This window comes from Lacerta agilis, chromosome 9 (assembly GCF_009819535.1).
Source record: "Lacerta agilis isolate rLacAgi1 chromosome 9, rLacAgi1.pri, whole genome shotgun sequence".
In the NCBI taxonomy this organism is placed as follows: domain Eukaryota; kingdom Metazoa; phylum Chordata; class Lepidosauria; order Squamata; family Lacertidae; genus Lacerta; species Lacerta agilis.
The window spans coordinates 70,161,124-70,174,492 of record NC_046320.1 but is presented as its reverse complement, the minus strand read 5'-3'; the positions used below and the strand labels follow the sequence as shown (position 1 = coordinate 70,174,492).

Sequence of the window (13,369 nt, the reverse complement as noted above, 5' to 3'; positions counted from 1 at the left end):
GCTTCGTACCTGCAAAGGGAAAGAAAAATGCCAAAGGGAAACCCTCCCCCTCCCCTACCCCAAAAATTGAGAGAAAAAAAAAATGAAAAAAAAAAGAAGAGCCCCAAAAAAGGCAAAGGAAAAAAGTTCTCAATTATGGTGAGAGGAAGCTTCAAGTTCCCCCCTGGAGCAGATGTTTCAGATCTGTCAAAAAAAAGTTACAAAGTTTCCTTTGATGTTTCACTGAGAGAAAGTACGTTCAAAAATTCAGCGCAAGCCCAAACTCCACCACGCCGATCGTGACAAGGCAAAATCAGCTCCTTCTCCTCTTTCTCTCCAGACCAGGCAGATCCCGTTTAAAAAAGAAACAGTCAGGAAGAGGAAAAACGAGGGGGGAGAATAAAAGAGTCAGCTCAGGAATCCTCAAAACACAGATCCGTAGTGGACAGCCTTATTATAAGCTGCCCCCAAACGTATATCTCCTTCGGATGTCGCCCGGTTAACTCAGTCTCTTAGGAAATGTAACAGAATGGCGATATTGTGCCTTATTCTGTCCGCCGATCTTTCTTATACAGCTTTTTCCCTCTTTTCAAGTCCAGTCCCAAAGAGAGCACAGGGTCCTCTTTTTTACCCTCCGATGTTTTAATTTATTTTCAAGACTTGCCTCTCCTCCCCCGACTAGATGTGGATGGGGGGGGGGTAAAAATTAGCGTCTTACTCACACTCTACAGGAACGTTTCGTTTCGTTCGTCTTGCAACGACCCGCTGAGCGCCATTTTCACACCAGAGCTGGAGGGGGTTCCTTTGTCCGCCTTGCTTATCTCTTCGATCCCCTTTCCCCTTAGATGTTTTCGGGGTCGCTTTTCTCGGGGAACGTATTTATTTCCCTGGAGGTAGGCTGCTTCCCATCGGATGCCTGAGACTTCGCGTTTCCGCGGGGTGCGATTTCTCCCTTAGCGCCCAAGACACACTCTCCCTTCCGAGAGGCTCCTCTTCTTCTTTTTCCTGGAGCCCCTGCCAGTTGAGGGTCCTATGAGGCGCCGCTGGGTATCTGAGCTTCAAGGTAGCCCCCCTTGAAGCGCTGGGAACCGCATAGCCTTTGCGGATTCCCCCTTCCCCCCCACGGGACGCTCGGAAGCCCAGGAGGGTTTTCCGCGCATCCAGCGATGTCCGCAGCTCTACCGGAAGTCCATTTATCCCTTTCTTCCAGTTGTTTTCAAAATATTCTTTCATCAGTCTTTTAGCTCCCTGGATTACACCTTGATTTTTTAGCAAAAAAACATTCATTCTCCACCTTTTGCTCCTTTTCTCCTCTTTTTCTTTAAGTATTAATGATACTGGGTTATGGTCAGTAAGTGTTTTGGGTAGTATTTCTGCTTTCTCTGTATTTATTGTCATGTCTTTGGTTACCCATATTCCATCGATTCTACTATGAGAATCGTTGGGTTCTGAGAAGTAAGTAAATTCTTTTTCAACAGGGTGTTTGTCTCTCCATATATCAACCAAATCAAGAATTTTCACCATTTCCACAAAGCTTTTTGGTAACTTCCCATCATTTCTCCCCGTCCCTTTCTGCAATCTATCTAATTCCGGTTCCATTACTCCGTTCAAATCCCCCAGCAGAATAATATTCATGTCCATATATTCCATTAGCAGAGATCTTACTTTGGCGTAAAACTCAGATTTCCCGTTGTTTGGCCCGTAAATTCCAACAACTACAATTGATTCTCCTTCTAATATTATTTTAATAATCACTATCCTCCCTTCTTCATCTACATATAATGATTTGGGTTCATACTTGCTTTTAACATATATTACAACCCCCCTCCTTTTCCTTACATCAGATGAGATGAACTCCTCCCCTAGCTTTGGTTTGACCAGTATTCTTTTATGTTTCCTATTAACATGAGTCTCTTGCAGACATATTAAATCCCACTTTTGTTTATCTAAGATGCGTTCTATTTTCTGTCTTTTCCTCCTATTATTTAAACCATTTACATTCCATGATAACAATTTGAATTTCATTCTTTATTAATTAAAAAAAGGAAAAAGAATATTTCCTTTTTTTCTTTTTCTTTAAAGGTCAATTGAAAGGCTTTCAGGTTTCTGTGTAAGTGAAAGAAATGAGTTTATATTTGTTATTGGTCTGGTTGTTACCCCTGTTATAGTTCTTTATCCTTCCACCCTTTGCTGGACTTCTTCTTCCTCCTCCGATAGTTCTCCCTTTTTCCTTTCCTCTATTCTTCCTTCGCCTTTTCCTCCTCCCAGCTCATCACGATATTTCCTCCAGAATATGTCTGCTTCCTCAAATGTCTCAAATCGTCTTCTTTTTCCTTTAAAGTTGAAGGACATCCCCACTGGATATTCCCATCTAAAGGATATTGATTTTGTCCTTAGCGCTTTTGTTAAAAATTGGAATTGCTGTCTCTTTTTTCTCAGCCTCGGTGGGACCTCTTTCATAATTATTATTTCTTTTTCGTCAATCATTAATTTGTTCTTGCTCTTTGTTTGAAGAATTTTATCTCTCATCCAACTCGATGTGAATTCGATAATGCAATCTGCTGGCCATTTGTTCATTTTAGCTTTTCTTGAATTCACCCTGAAGATTTTCTCTGTCTGTTCAATTATATCTTTTTCTTGCAGATGCAACCACTTTGCTAAAATGTCAATCATTTTCTTCCATATATCTTCCTTCTCCTCCTCTGGGATGTTTCTAAATCTCAAGGTCTTCTCTTTAATCTGCATCTGTATCATTGAAAGAGCATCCGCAGTGGCTTCCTGGATTGCTTTTTGTTCTTCCAGCTCCTTTTTCAGTCTATCTATTTCTTTTCTGTATTCTCTTTGTTCTTTACTGGCTTTTTTCACCATCTCTTCCATTTGCTGATTCTTGTTCTTTAATTCTTGCACTTTTTTATCTGTCTCCTTCATTCCTTCCAGGACTTCTGATAATTTCTCCTTTATTTCTTCATTTTCCTTTTCATTTTTTTTCATTGTAGTCTCTAAATTTTCTAATTTCCCATCGATTGTATTAATTTTTTCATCCAGATCTTTTTTCATTTCCCCAATGTCCCCCTTCAGGCTCACAATGAGTTCTCTTAAGTCCATTTCCTGCTCCAAACCTGAGTTTCTTCTTTGTTGTTGTTGACCTGCAATTCCAGTCTGTTTCCTGGTTCCATAAGACATTTCGCGTTCTTTTTCCCAGCCACCAGATGTCCCTCTTTTCGCTTTCAAATTATTTTCCAGTTGTCTTTCCTTCTCTGTCCAGTGGGTGTCGCTGTGTTCTTTATTTCCAGTCCACCAGTGTCCTCCTTTCTCTAGCTTGCTTCCGCTCTTTGTCTCTGTTACTTCCTTCTTCTTGGTGGAAGCTCAGCTTTTTCAGACCCTCGTCGCCATCTTTTTTGCTTTGTCCTCCTTGTCCGCCATGAATTAATCTTAATGAAGTTAAGTAACCTACCTGGCATTCCCGCCCGGGCTTCCTGTTGACTCCTCGCGTCAACTCATTCCAAGAACTTTTAAGGACTTTAACCTTAACTTCTTTTAACTCTAACTTTTAATAACTTAAGGCTTTTAACTCTCAAAGCTGTCAACCCACAAACTCCTTCACCACTTCTAAGTCCTTCGACCCCCGAAACCTCCAAATTATTTTCAACAAACTGAGCGAGAAGGAGAGGAAGAATTACTTCAAAGGAGTGCCCTAATTGGACTCAGCCTTAAATTCCTCCTGACTTTCATGTATCTCTTATTATCTCACAACCTTTGCTGCAGACCACTCAAGACCGAATTAGATTGTGACTTGGAACCCTAGCATTCTACCCAGAAGATTGGCCTCACTGATCTAAAAATAATCCAGTAATGAGAGGAACTAAAAGACCCAGATGTCCTGATACGGAAACTGACATAGGGTCTCCAGGTCTCAAACAGAGTAATTTAGACAATTATCACATTTTTTTCAATGAATCCCGGGACACTTTTTTTTGGGGGGGGAAAGCTGAGTAGCAACAGGGAGTCAGTAGTGGGGATGGAGAGACAAAAACCCTGTGCCCAAGCACACATGCATATCCCGAGCCTTCCCCGATGATCTGCCCCCTTCCCCCTTTGTTTTGACCAGGGGTTGGCAAACTTACCGGGCCTTGGCCATACGCATGCGCACACGCTATTTCCGGCGCACTTCCGGGTCAGAGGAGCACCGGAAATATCTTGTGCGCATGCACACAGGACTCCTCTGACCCGGATGTGCACCGGAAATGACGATTGTGCATGCGCATAAGCTATTTCCGGTGGTCCTCCGACCCGGAAGTTGGCAGCCGCACCGCGCCGGTAAGAGCGGGTGGCGGCAGCGGGCGGCAGCGGTCGCTGTGGGCTGGATAATTAAGTCCCTTGGGCCGTATCCAGCCCGCGGACTGTAGTTTGGAGACCTCTGGTTTTGACAGATTGGGGGAGGCTCGGGAGTCGCGGGCGGGCGTTGCCCAGGAGGGGCACAAGGCGCGCGGTTTCTCTGCCAGGCAAGGTGCAAAGCCCTTCTTTTGCACCCTGTGAAACATAAATGCACGCTCCTGAAGCCAGCCAGAGCCAACTGCGCTACCAGGCTGGCTCTGGCCTGCTGAGGCTGCCGCTATCACGTTTCCCGGGGACAGATTAGCAAATCTGGGGACCTTACGGGGACGGAATTTGTCCAGGGACAGATTTGCAAATCTGGGGACTGTCCCCGGGAACCCTATCATAGTCATCCCGTGGTTGGGATTGGCTAGGAGAAAGACAGTTGTGCCGGAAACATGAGACGGAAGAAAGGTGCAATTTTGCTCATAAAGGCAGCCTGTTCCCCTTTCAAATAAAAACAAGTATTTTTTTTTTACTAAAAATAAATAAATAAAATCAAAACCAACTTTTGCAAACAGTGCGGCGGGTGTCAAAAATCTCACAAGGAAGAAAGTCTCGCTTCCTGCCAAACAGCCCTTTCAACTCTGAACATTTCCGAACGTTTCCTTGACGCTGTGATGGTGGGAACCTGCAGCGTGAATTTAATTGAGAGCAAGGTGCAGAGCCCATCTCCATGCAAATGCCCGTTTTAAGTAAAGATCAGGGAAGTGGGTGTTACCAGAGGGAGCTGTTTCTAAACAGGAAGAGGCTCTCAGGCAGCCGTCCCGTTCTCTTGAATATTCAGACTGCCTCCCTGGGGGCCTGATCCTTCCTGATCTGTTGGAACGGCAGCAGAGAGACGCTCGGCTCCTTTGCAGCAGTTGCACCGCAAGGGCGAGAGGGGAAGGAAGAAACCGTCTCTTGCAGAAAAAGGATGCTGTGTGAATATCTATGATGTTTTGTCTCCCTTGATATCAAAAGCACATATTTGCTGTTTGGGAGAATAGTTCCCTGCACAGGGAGCGGAGCCGTGAATTTTCCTGATGGAGAGCGAGCGAGAGAATTGCCATTGTGCTCTTAGTTCACACACCCTCCAACATTTCTCCGATGAAAATAGGGACGTTCTATTCCATTATTATTATTATTATTATTCCCATCTGACTGGGTTGCCCTGGCATTCAGCATATATAAAAATATACTAAAACATTAAAACATTAAACATTAAAAAAAACCTTCCCTCTACAAGGTTGCCTGCAGATGGCTCTGGAGTCAGATGACTCCATACCCTCCAGCATTTCTCCGATGAAAATAGAGATGCCGCAAGGAAAAACGGGGCATTCCAGGATCAAATCAGAAACTGGGGCATCTTCTGTAAATCTGGGACTGTCCCTGGAAAATGGGGGCACTTGGAGGGTCTGAGTTCAGCATCCTGAAAGCTGGGGAGGCAGAATCATAGAATCCTAGAGTTGGAAGAGACCCCAAGGGCCATCCAGTCCAACCCCCTGCCAAGCAGGAAACACCATCAAAGCATTCCTGACAGATGGCTGTCAAGCCTCTGCTTGAAGACCTCCAAAGAAGGAGACTCCACCACACTCCTTGGCAGCAAATTCCACTGTCCAACAGCTCTCACTGTCAGGAAGTTCTTCCTAATGTTTAGGTGGAATCTTCTTTCTTGTAGTTTGAATCCATTGCCCCGTGTCCGCTTTTCTGGAGCAGCAGAAAACTAACCTTTCACCCTCCTCTCTATGACATCCTTTGATATATTTGAACATGGCTATCATATCACCCAGAAGAATGGCAAACCAAGCTGATGGACTATGCTGAAATGGCAAAGCTGCCTTGGGGGTCACAAGTTCAAGACGACGTTTCCCAGAAGCAACAAATTTCCTGCCATTTTTAAACAGGGCGGCAACTGATATAAGCATGTCGCTTTGGGGTTCAAACCCATGATCTGGAAGAGAAAACCCCTTTCCTCCGGCACTCGCAACGTGTCTTCTCAAAGCACCCTCAACAGGTGAGGAACCTAAGACACCGGGGGGGGGGGGCACTTCCGGCTTGGCAACTCACACACGGGGCCCCCACAATTCGCTCGTGGGCCTCGCGGTCCACTTTGGGGCAGCCCGTGCCCAGTTGGACAACAACAGCTCCTGAGCATCCTTATTCTGGCAACTCATTCTCCCTGCACTGCAGCACGGCGCTCACGTGAGGGCTCCTGTTTGTTTACGTGGTGCCCACAACGAAATCTTGAGGCAATTGGCACAAGAGCCAGAGTGGTGTAGTGGTTAAGAGCGGTAGACTCGTAATCTGGTGAACCGGGTTCGTGTCCCCACTCCTCCACATGCAGCTGCTGGGTGACCTTGGGCTAGTCACACTTCTTTGAAGTCTCTCAGCCCCACTCACCCCACAGAGCGTTTGTTGTGGGGGAGGAAGGGAAAGGAGAATGTGAGCCGCTTTGAGACTCCTTCGGGTAGTGATAAAGCGGGATATCAAATCCAAACTCTTCTTCTACTTCTCAGCTGCTCCCACACCCTCCCAAAGAAAAGCAAATGGTTCCATCCTGGACGCCACTTAGCCGCAGGCAGAAATCCAGACCGTCCTGTCCCAAGCGCAGCAGGAACAGCCAACGAGGGAATGATGCCACAACATGCCGCGCATTGCCCACCTTGACAAAGAACATTGCCTTTCCCTCCTGCCTAAATGTTTTGGGCTACAGTTCTCAGCATCCTCAGGCACAACAGCCACGCTGGCTGGGAGTCCAAAATATCTGCAAGGGGCTTCCTACCAGAGAGGAATGGCAAGCCAAGCTGATGGGCTATGGCTGGTGGCCAAGCTGAGCGGAAAACTCAGGAACCAAGAGGACAAAAAGTTTACAAAAGGATGGGGAAAATTTCTAAGTTATTTAAGAGACCACCGTAAGCAGATGGAAACATTGCCAGGATTTTGATTTCACTTGTAGCCTAACAATTACCATGGAAAATACGGATTGATATAATAGTTAAGAGTTTGGAAGAAGATGCAGTTTCAAATGTTTCAAATGAGACTCCAGGGAGAGGCTGGGGGGAAGTCCTGAGATTCGGAGAAATCTCTGTATATGGATATGCATTTGAATTATTTTTATATAATTTTGTACTGTAAAAAAAAAAAAAGATTTCAAAAAAGAAAAGGAAAAAAACTTTAGATAAATCCCACCGACCCCTCCGCCGTTGGTCAGAATTCTTTTTCTATAGCCAACCATCTGCCGCTCACTAGGCATGGGGTAACTTTGGGTCCGGACCCCCCCCTCCCATTTTCGTTGGCTAAACGGCAAGATGGATTTTGCTATAGACACAATTATTTAACTCTTGCGCTTAAGTGACTGTGGTGGGAGTTAGAATCATAGAATCATAGAGTTGGAAGAGACCACCAGGGCCATCCAGTCCAACCCCCTGCCAAGCAGGAAACACCACCAAACCATTCCTGACAGATGGCTGTCAAGCCTCCGCTTAAAGACCTCCAAAGAAGGAGACTCCACCACACTCCTTGGCAGCAAATTCCACCGCCAAACAGCTCTCACTGTCAGGAAGTTCTTCCTAATGTTTAGGTGGAATCTTCTTTCTTCTAGTTTGAATCCATTGCCCCGTGTCCGCTTCTCTGGAGCAGCAGAAAACAACCTCTCACCCTCCTCTATATGACATCCTTTGATATATTTGAACATGGCTATCATATCACCCCTTAACCTTCTCTTCTCCAGGCTAAACATACCCAGCTCCCTAAGCCGTTCCTCATAAGGCCTTGGACCAGTTCCTGCAAAGGACTTGCTTATCTAAGCATGCCTCGTGCTATCTGGCATCAATCGCATCCATGGGGTTGTGGGGAGGTTGGGAAGAAAGGGGATCTAATCTGTTCTGATCGCAGCAAAAAGGCGCATGAAATCCAACTTGAAAAATTAATTTAAGCCTCTGGGGGTGCGCATGCTGTTGCCTGGGGGAAATGTTGGCCGATAGACCACAAAGGAAGAGATCCGGAATGGGGGAATGGTAAAGTTAGGGAGGGACTAGGAAATGTCTGGTCTTATTTAACGCCTGCTTTCAAAGAAGGCAGAAAAGACACCAATGTCAGGGTGCTTACATCCACAGATGATACCAAACTAAGAGGCGTTGTGAAGACAAAGGAAGATCGCGGAAGGAATTGTTCAGAGGAATTTTTTTTTGTGTGTGTGTGTGTGTGTGTGTGTTTGTCTTTTGCCCACATCTGAGAATGACTTCACTCTTTGCAGATTCAAAGAAAAATGAGTTTTGCAATGCCAATCACACACACACACACAAAGAGAAGAAAGCCTGAAAAAGCAAACGGGGCCAGAATGAATATTTGAGTAATCTCGAGCTGGAAATAACGGCGAAAATTCAGAGCGAGGTGCAATAATCCCATCTAAGAGAACGTGGGGTGGCTGTTTGTTTCGGCTGATTCCCAAGAGAGGAGCGATACTCAGAGCGCATTGGGATCATTACACTTCAGCCCATATTTTCTCAGGCGGGGTTATTGCTTCTGATTCTCCATTTCCTCATATATCTTTCTACTTAAGATCGTGCAAATATTAATTCCAACCCTGTGTGCCTTCCCACATTATCTGCTTTCTTCGTGAAGTAGCCTGTTTCTGAGAGGGAGGCCACCTGAAAGGATTTCCCCAAGAAAAGCTGGTTGCCTTCTGCACTCCGGTGCAGGTGTACTGCAGGCTCTAGCTGAAAAGAAGGAGCAGTCTTTTGCCGCTCAGAGAAAGTGGAAGAGAGTTTCATGCTGGCTTTGTGATGCCAAGGCATTTCTCTCCAAAGACTATGAATCTGGCCCCATCCTGTGATTCTGACACCATGGGGAAATGGCAATATGATCCAATATTCTGCTTTGATTTAAAGTAGGTTTGTAGATTTTCCTACAAACTGTTTCAGATGCTAGAGACCTTTCCCTCCCCCAGCAATCAAGCAGAGGTTAGATGGCCGTCTGTCATGGATGCTTGAGCTGAGATTCCTGCATTGCAGGGGGTTGGACTAGATGACCCTTGGGGTCCCTTCCAGCTCTACAATTCTATGCCAAGGCAGACCTTCCTCCTCTTCCTTATCTTCCACAGTAAGTGTTGCTGGCTAAAACTCCTCTCTCTGGTGCCCAGGAGGAATTGTTTTCTCTGACCGAGGACCACTGGGCCTACTATTCAGCTAAATTTTAAGAAGTAAGTAAAATAAAGAAATCAAAATCAAACCCCCTCATTTAGCCTCCGTGCCAGCCAGTGTCAGGTTTATGTACAGTGGTACCCCGCAAGACGAATGCCTCGCACAACGAAAAACTCACAAAACGAAAGGGTTTTGCGAGTTTTTAGTTGACTCGCGAGACGAATTCGTCTATGGCTGTCTTGCGGAACGAATTAATTTCGTCTTGCGAGGCACCACTGTAGAAGTTAAACAAGCTATAGCTTAGGGCCCTACTCCTTCTCCTCTCCTGTTTCAGCTTCTACCTCTGATACCAAACTTCTCTCTGCCGCAGACTCTCCCTGCTCACTAAGCCCTGTTACCTCTTCAGCTTCTGACACCTCCTCTTCCCAGTCCTCCCCCTCTGACCACTCAATGTCACCCGACCACCTTTCCCCGTGCTCTGAGCCTTCTTCCCTTGGTGGTCCCCCAACTGTTTCTTCCCACCAGTCTTCTGCATCCAACCAGTCCATGACTCCTCCCTCCCTCCCTCCCTCCCTCCCTCCCTCCTTCCCTTCCTGCGTGTAAACCTATCTGCCTTCCTCAACACTACTTCCATTTTTCTCTGCCACTGTTGGAAAAATCAGAAGATGGGGCGAAGGAAGGCGGATCAGGCCCATGGGCCTCAGGTTCACCCCTCCCCCCCGCTTCAGCAGACCCCCTGACACCACACAGAAACCGTCACTCACTGTTGTTTGCGGCTCAGCTCCTGCTCCTTCTGCACCAGGTCCTGCTTGAGGGAGGCCAGCATCTCCACGCTGACGTCCACCTGGCGGGACAGCTCCACGGCCCTCTCCTCCAGTTCCTGCTTCTCCCGGCTGAGCCGGATGCTCTCCTGCTTGGCCTTCTCCAGCTCCGAGCTCTTGCGGTCCAGCTCCACCTGGAGCCGGCCGACTTGGGAGGCGATCTTCTGCTCCACTTCCTCGGTCAGCTTCTCCAGCCGCTTGTCCACCTCCAGCTTCTCAAAGGCCCGTATCTTGAGGCGGGTCAGGCCTTCCTCGTAGGCCGCGTCGACAGCAGCCACTGCAGCGGCCGCGGCGGCGGGAGGCGTGGTGGCCGAGGTCATGGCCTTGCGGGTAAAGATCTCGGTCAGTGGGATCTCGATCTCGTGGACGTAGCGGGATGCGGCGGGCGAGGACGACGGGTCCAGCTCCTCGGCGGTGGCGGTGGCGATGAGGTCGCAGGTGAAGCGCTGCTCCTTGCCCTGGAAGGAGGTGCTCTCAAAGATGTCCCGGCGGGCGGCGGGCGTCAGGAGGGTGGTGTCGGACGCCAGGGGGAAAACAGTGGCATCGCAGATGCTGTTGGTTTTGGAGAGGACATAGAGGGTCTCGTAGGTGTGGTTGTACTCCAGGTGAGCCCGCAGGGAGGACAGGCTCCGGAATCGCTTGTGTTCCCCGCAACGCGGACAGCGGTAGGGCAGGTCCAGCGAGGCCATCCCTCAGCCCGAGCCACGCTCCTGGCCACGCAGCCCTCCTCCGCAGGAATCCAGCTGCCTGGCCCCTGTCATGGTGCAGGCATGCGGGCAGCAGGAGGAGCGGGGCAGGGGTAGCAGCGAGGGAGGGGGCGCGGTGGGGCGGGGGCCCAGTTCCACAAGGTCATTGCTGGTTAGGGGTAGGCTGGCAAAGGCGTGGAGGGCGAGAATCCCAGCGGGTGACCCAGAGAGGCCGCAGGAGGTCTGGTCAACATCGGGCACAGCGGGGAGCACTGGAAGAGAGAAGAAAGTCAGCATTTGCTGGGAATCGGGGTCCTTGTTTCCCGCCCTGAGTCTCCTGAGACTATCCTCTCCCCATTTATGGAACTCGCCGAACTGACTGGGAGACTACGCGGCCAAGGTGAGGAGACAGTGCAGGAAGATTGGAAGAAATTCAACATTTATTTGAAAAAATATAGTAACATCTAGACTTTTTTTATATCCCCTAAGGAAGCTGTTATATGCTTTCGGTAACGATGAAGGGTGTAGGTAATACAATTAGAATGTTATAGGTAAATAATTATGATTTGATTTGTTAAATTATGAAACTGCCAATGAGGATTAAAAATGAAATTCAGAAGGAAGGGATCGGGGAAGTCACCCTAAGATGTCAGAAAAAATAATGTCAAGATTGTATAATAATTATTTGTGTTTTGTTTTTGTTTTTGTTTTGTTTGTTTTTTCTTATAAAATGAATAAAAAGTATTTTTTTAAAATAAAAATAAAGAGAGACTATCCTCTCCTCACCCGCCTTTGCCAACTGTGGATCTATGGTCTGAAGATGAGGATTGGGGAATGAATTCTATGGCAGACCAGCTTCTCTCCCCCCTTGTCCACAGCGTCTTCAGAAGGAGAGAGAGAGAGAGAAGCTGAACAGCTTAAGGAACCTTATAGACCAACTAAGTTTGTACTTGGTATGAGCTTTCATGTGCATGAAGAAGTGTGCATGCACACGAAAGCTCGTACCAAGTGCAGAAGAAGTGTGCATGCACATGAAAGCTCATACCATGTACCAAGTGCAGAAGAAGTGTGCATGCACACGAAAGCTCATACCATGTACCAAGTGCAGAAGAAGTGTGCATGCACACGAAAGCTCATACCATGTACCAAGTGCAGAAGAAGTGTGCATGCACACGAAAGCTCGTACCAAGTGCAGAAGAAGTGTGCATGCACACGAAAGCTCATACCATGTACCAAGGGCAGAAGAAGTGTGCATGCACACGAAAGCTCATACCATGTACCAAGTGCAGAAGAAGTGTGCATGCACACGAAAGCTCATACCATGTACCAAGTGCAGAAGAAGTGTGCATGCACACGAAAGCTCATACCATGTACCAAGTGCAGAAGAAGTGTGCATGCACACGAAAGCTCATACCATGTACCAAGGGCAGAAGAAGTGTGCATGCACACGAAAGCTCATACCATGTACCAAGTGCAGAAGAAGTGTGCATGCACACGAAAGCTCATACCATGTACCAAGGGCAGAAGAAGTGTGCATGCACACGAAAGCTCATACCATGTACCAAGTGCAGAAGAAGTGTGCATGCACACGAAAGCTCATACCATGTACCAAGGGCAGAAGAAGTGTGCATGCACACGAAAGCTCATACCATGTACCAAGTGCAGAAGAAGTGTGCATGCACACGAAAGCTCATACCATGTACCAAGGGCAGAAGAAGTGTGCATGCACACGAAAGCTCATACCATGTACCAAGTGCAGAAGAAGTGTGCATGCACATGAAAGCTCATGCCATGTACCAAGTGCAGAAGAAGTGTGCATGCACACGAAAGCTCATGCCATGTACCAAGGGCAGAAGAAGTGTGCATGCACACGAAAGCTCATGCCATGTACCAAGTGCAGAAGAAGTGTGCATGCACACGAAAGCTCATACCATGTACCAAGGGCAGAAGAAGTGTGCATGCACACGAAAGCTCATACCATGTACCAAGGGCAGAAGTGTGCATGCACACGAAAGCTCATACCATGTACCAAGTGCAGAAGAAGTGTGCATGCACATGAAAGCTCATGCCATGTACCAAGTGCAGAAGAAGTGTGCATGCACATGAAAGCTCATACCAAGAACAAACTTAGTTGGTCTCTAAGGTGCTACTGGAAGGATTTTTTTAAATAATTTTTTAATTTTGTTTTGACTATGGCAGACCAACACGGCTACCTACCTGTAACTGGAGCTTAAGGAGGAGTTACCCAGTTTTGAGATAATGACAACAGAACCAGAAGGGAGGGGGCAGCTAGTTGAGCATGGGGGACCCCCTCTCCCCTCGGACCCGGTGCTCCGAATGTATCAGAGAGCAAAGGATTCATAGGGAGGGAGGAGGATTTAAAGTA

At 47.3% G+C, this 13,369-nt stretch overlaps 1 protein-coding gene across 1 annotated transcript in view; it reads right to left on the bottom strand.

Moving 5' to 3' along the window:
- Positions 1–11,244, bottom strand: part of FBXO41 (F-box protein 41) — a 68,153-nt gene extending 56,909 nt beyond the window's left edge. The window contains exon 1 of the mRNA XM_033161028.1: positions 10,241–11,244. Within this exon, the coding sequence (XP_033016919.1) occupies positions 10,241–10,986 (746 nt within the window). The 5' untranslated portion in view covers positions 10,987–11,244. The remainder of the gene's footprint in view (positions 1–10,240) is intronic.
- Between the last annotated feature and the right edge of the window lie 2,125 nt (positions 11,245–13,369).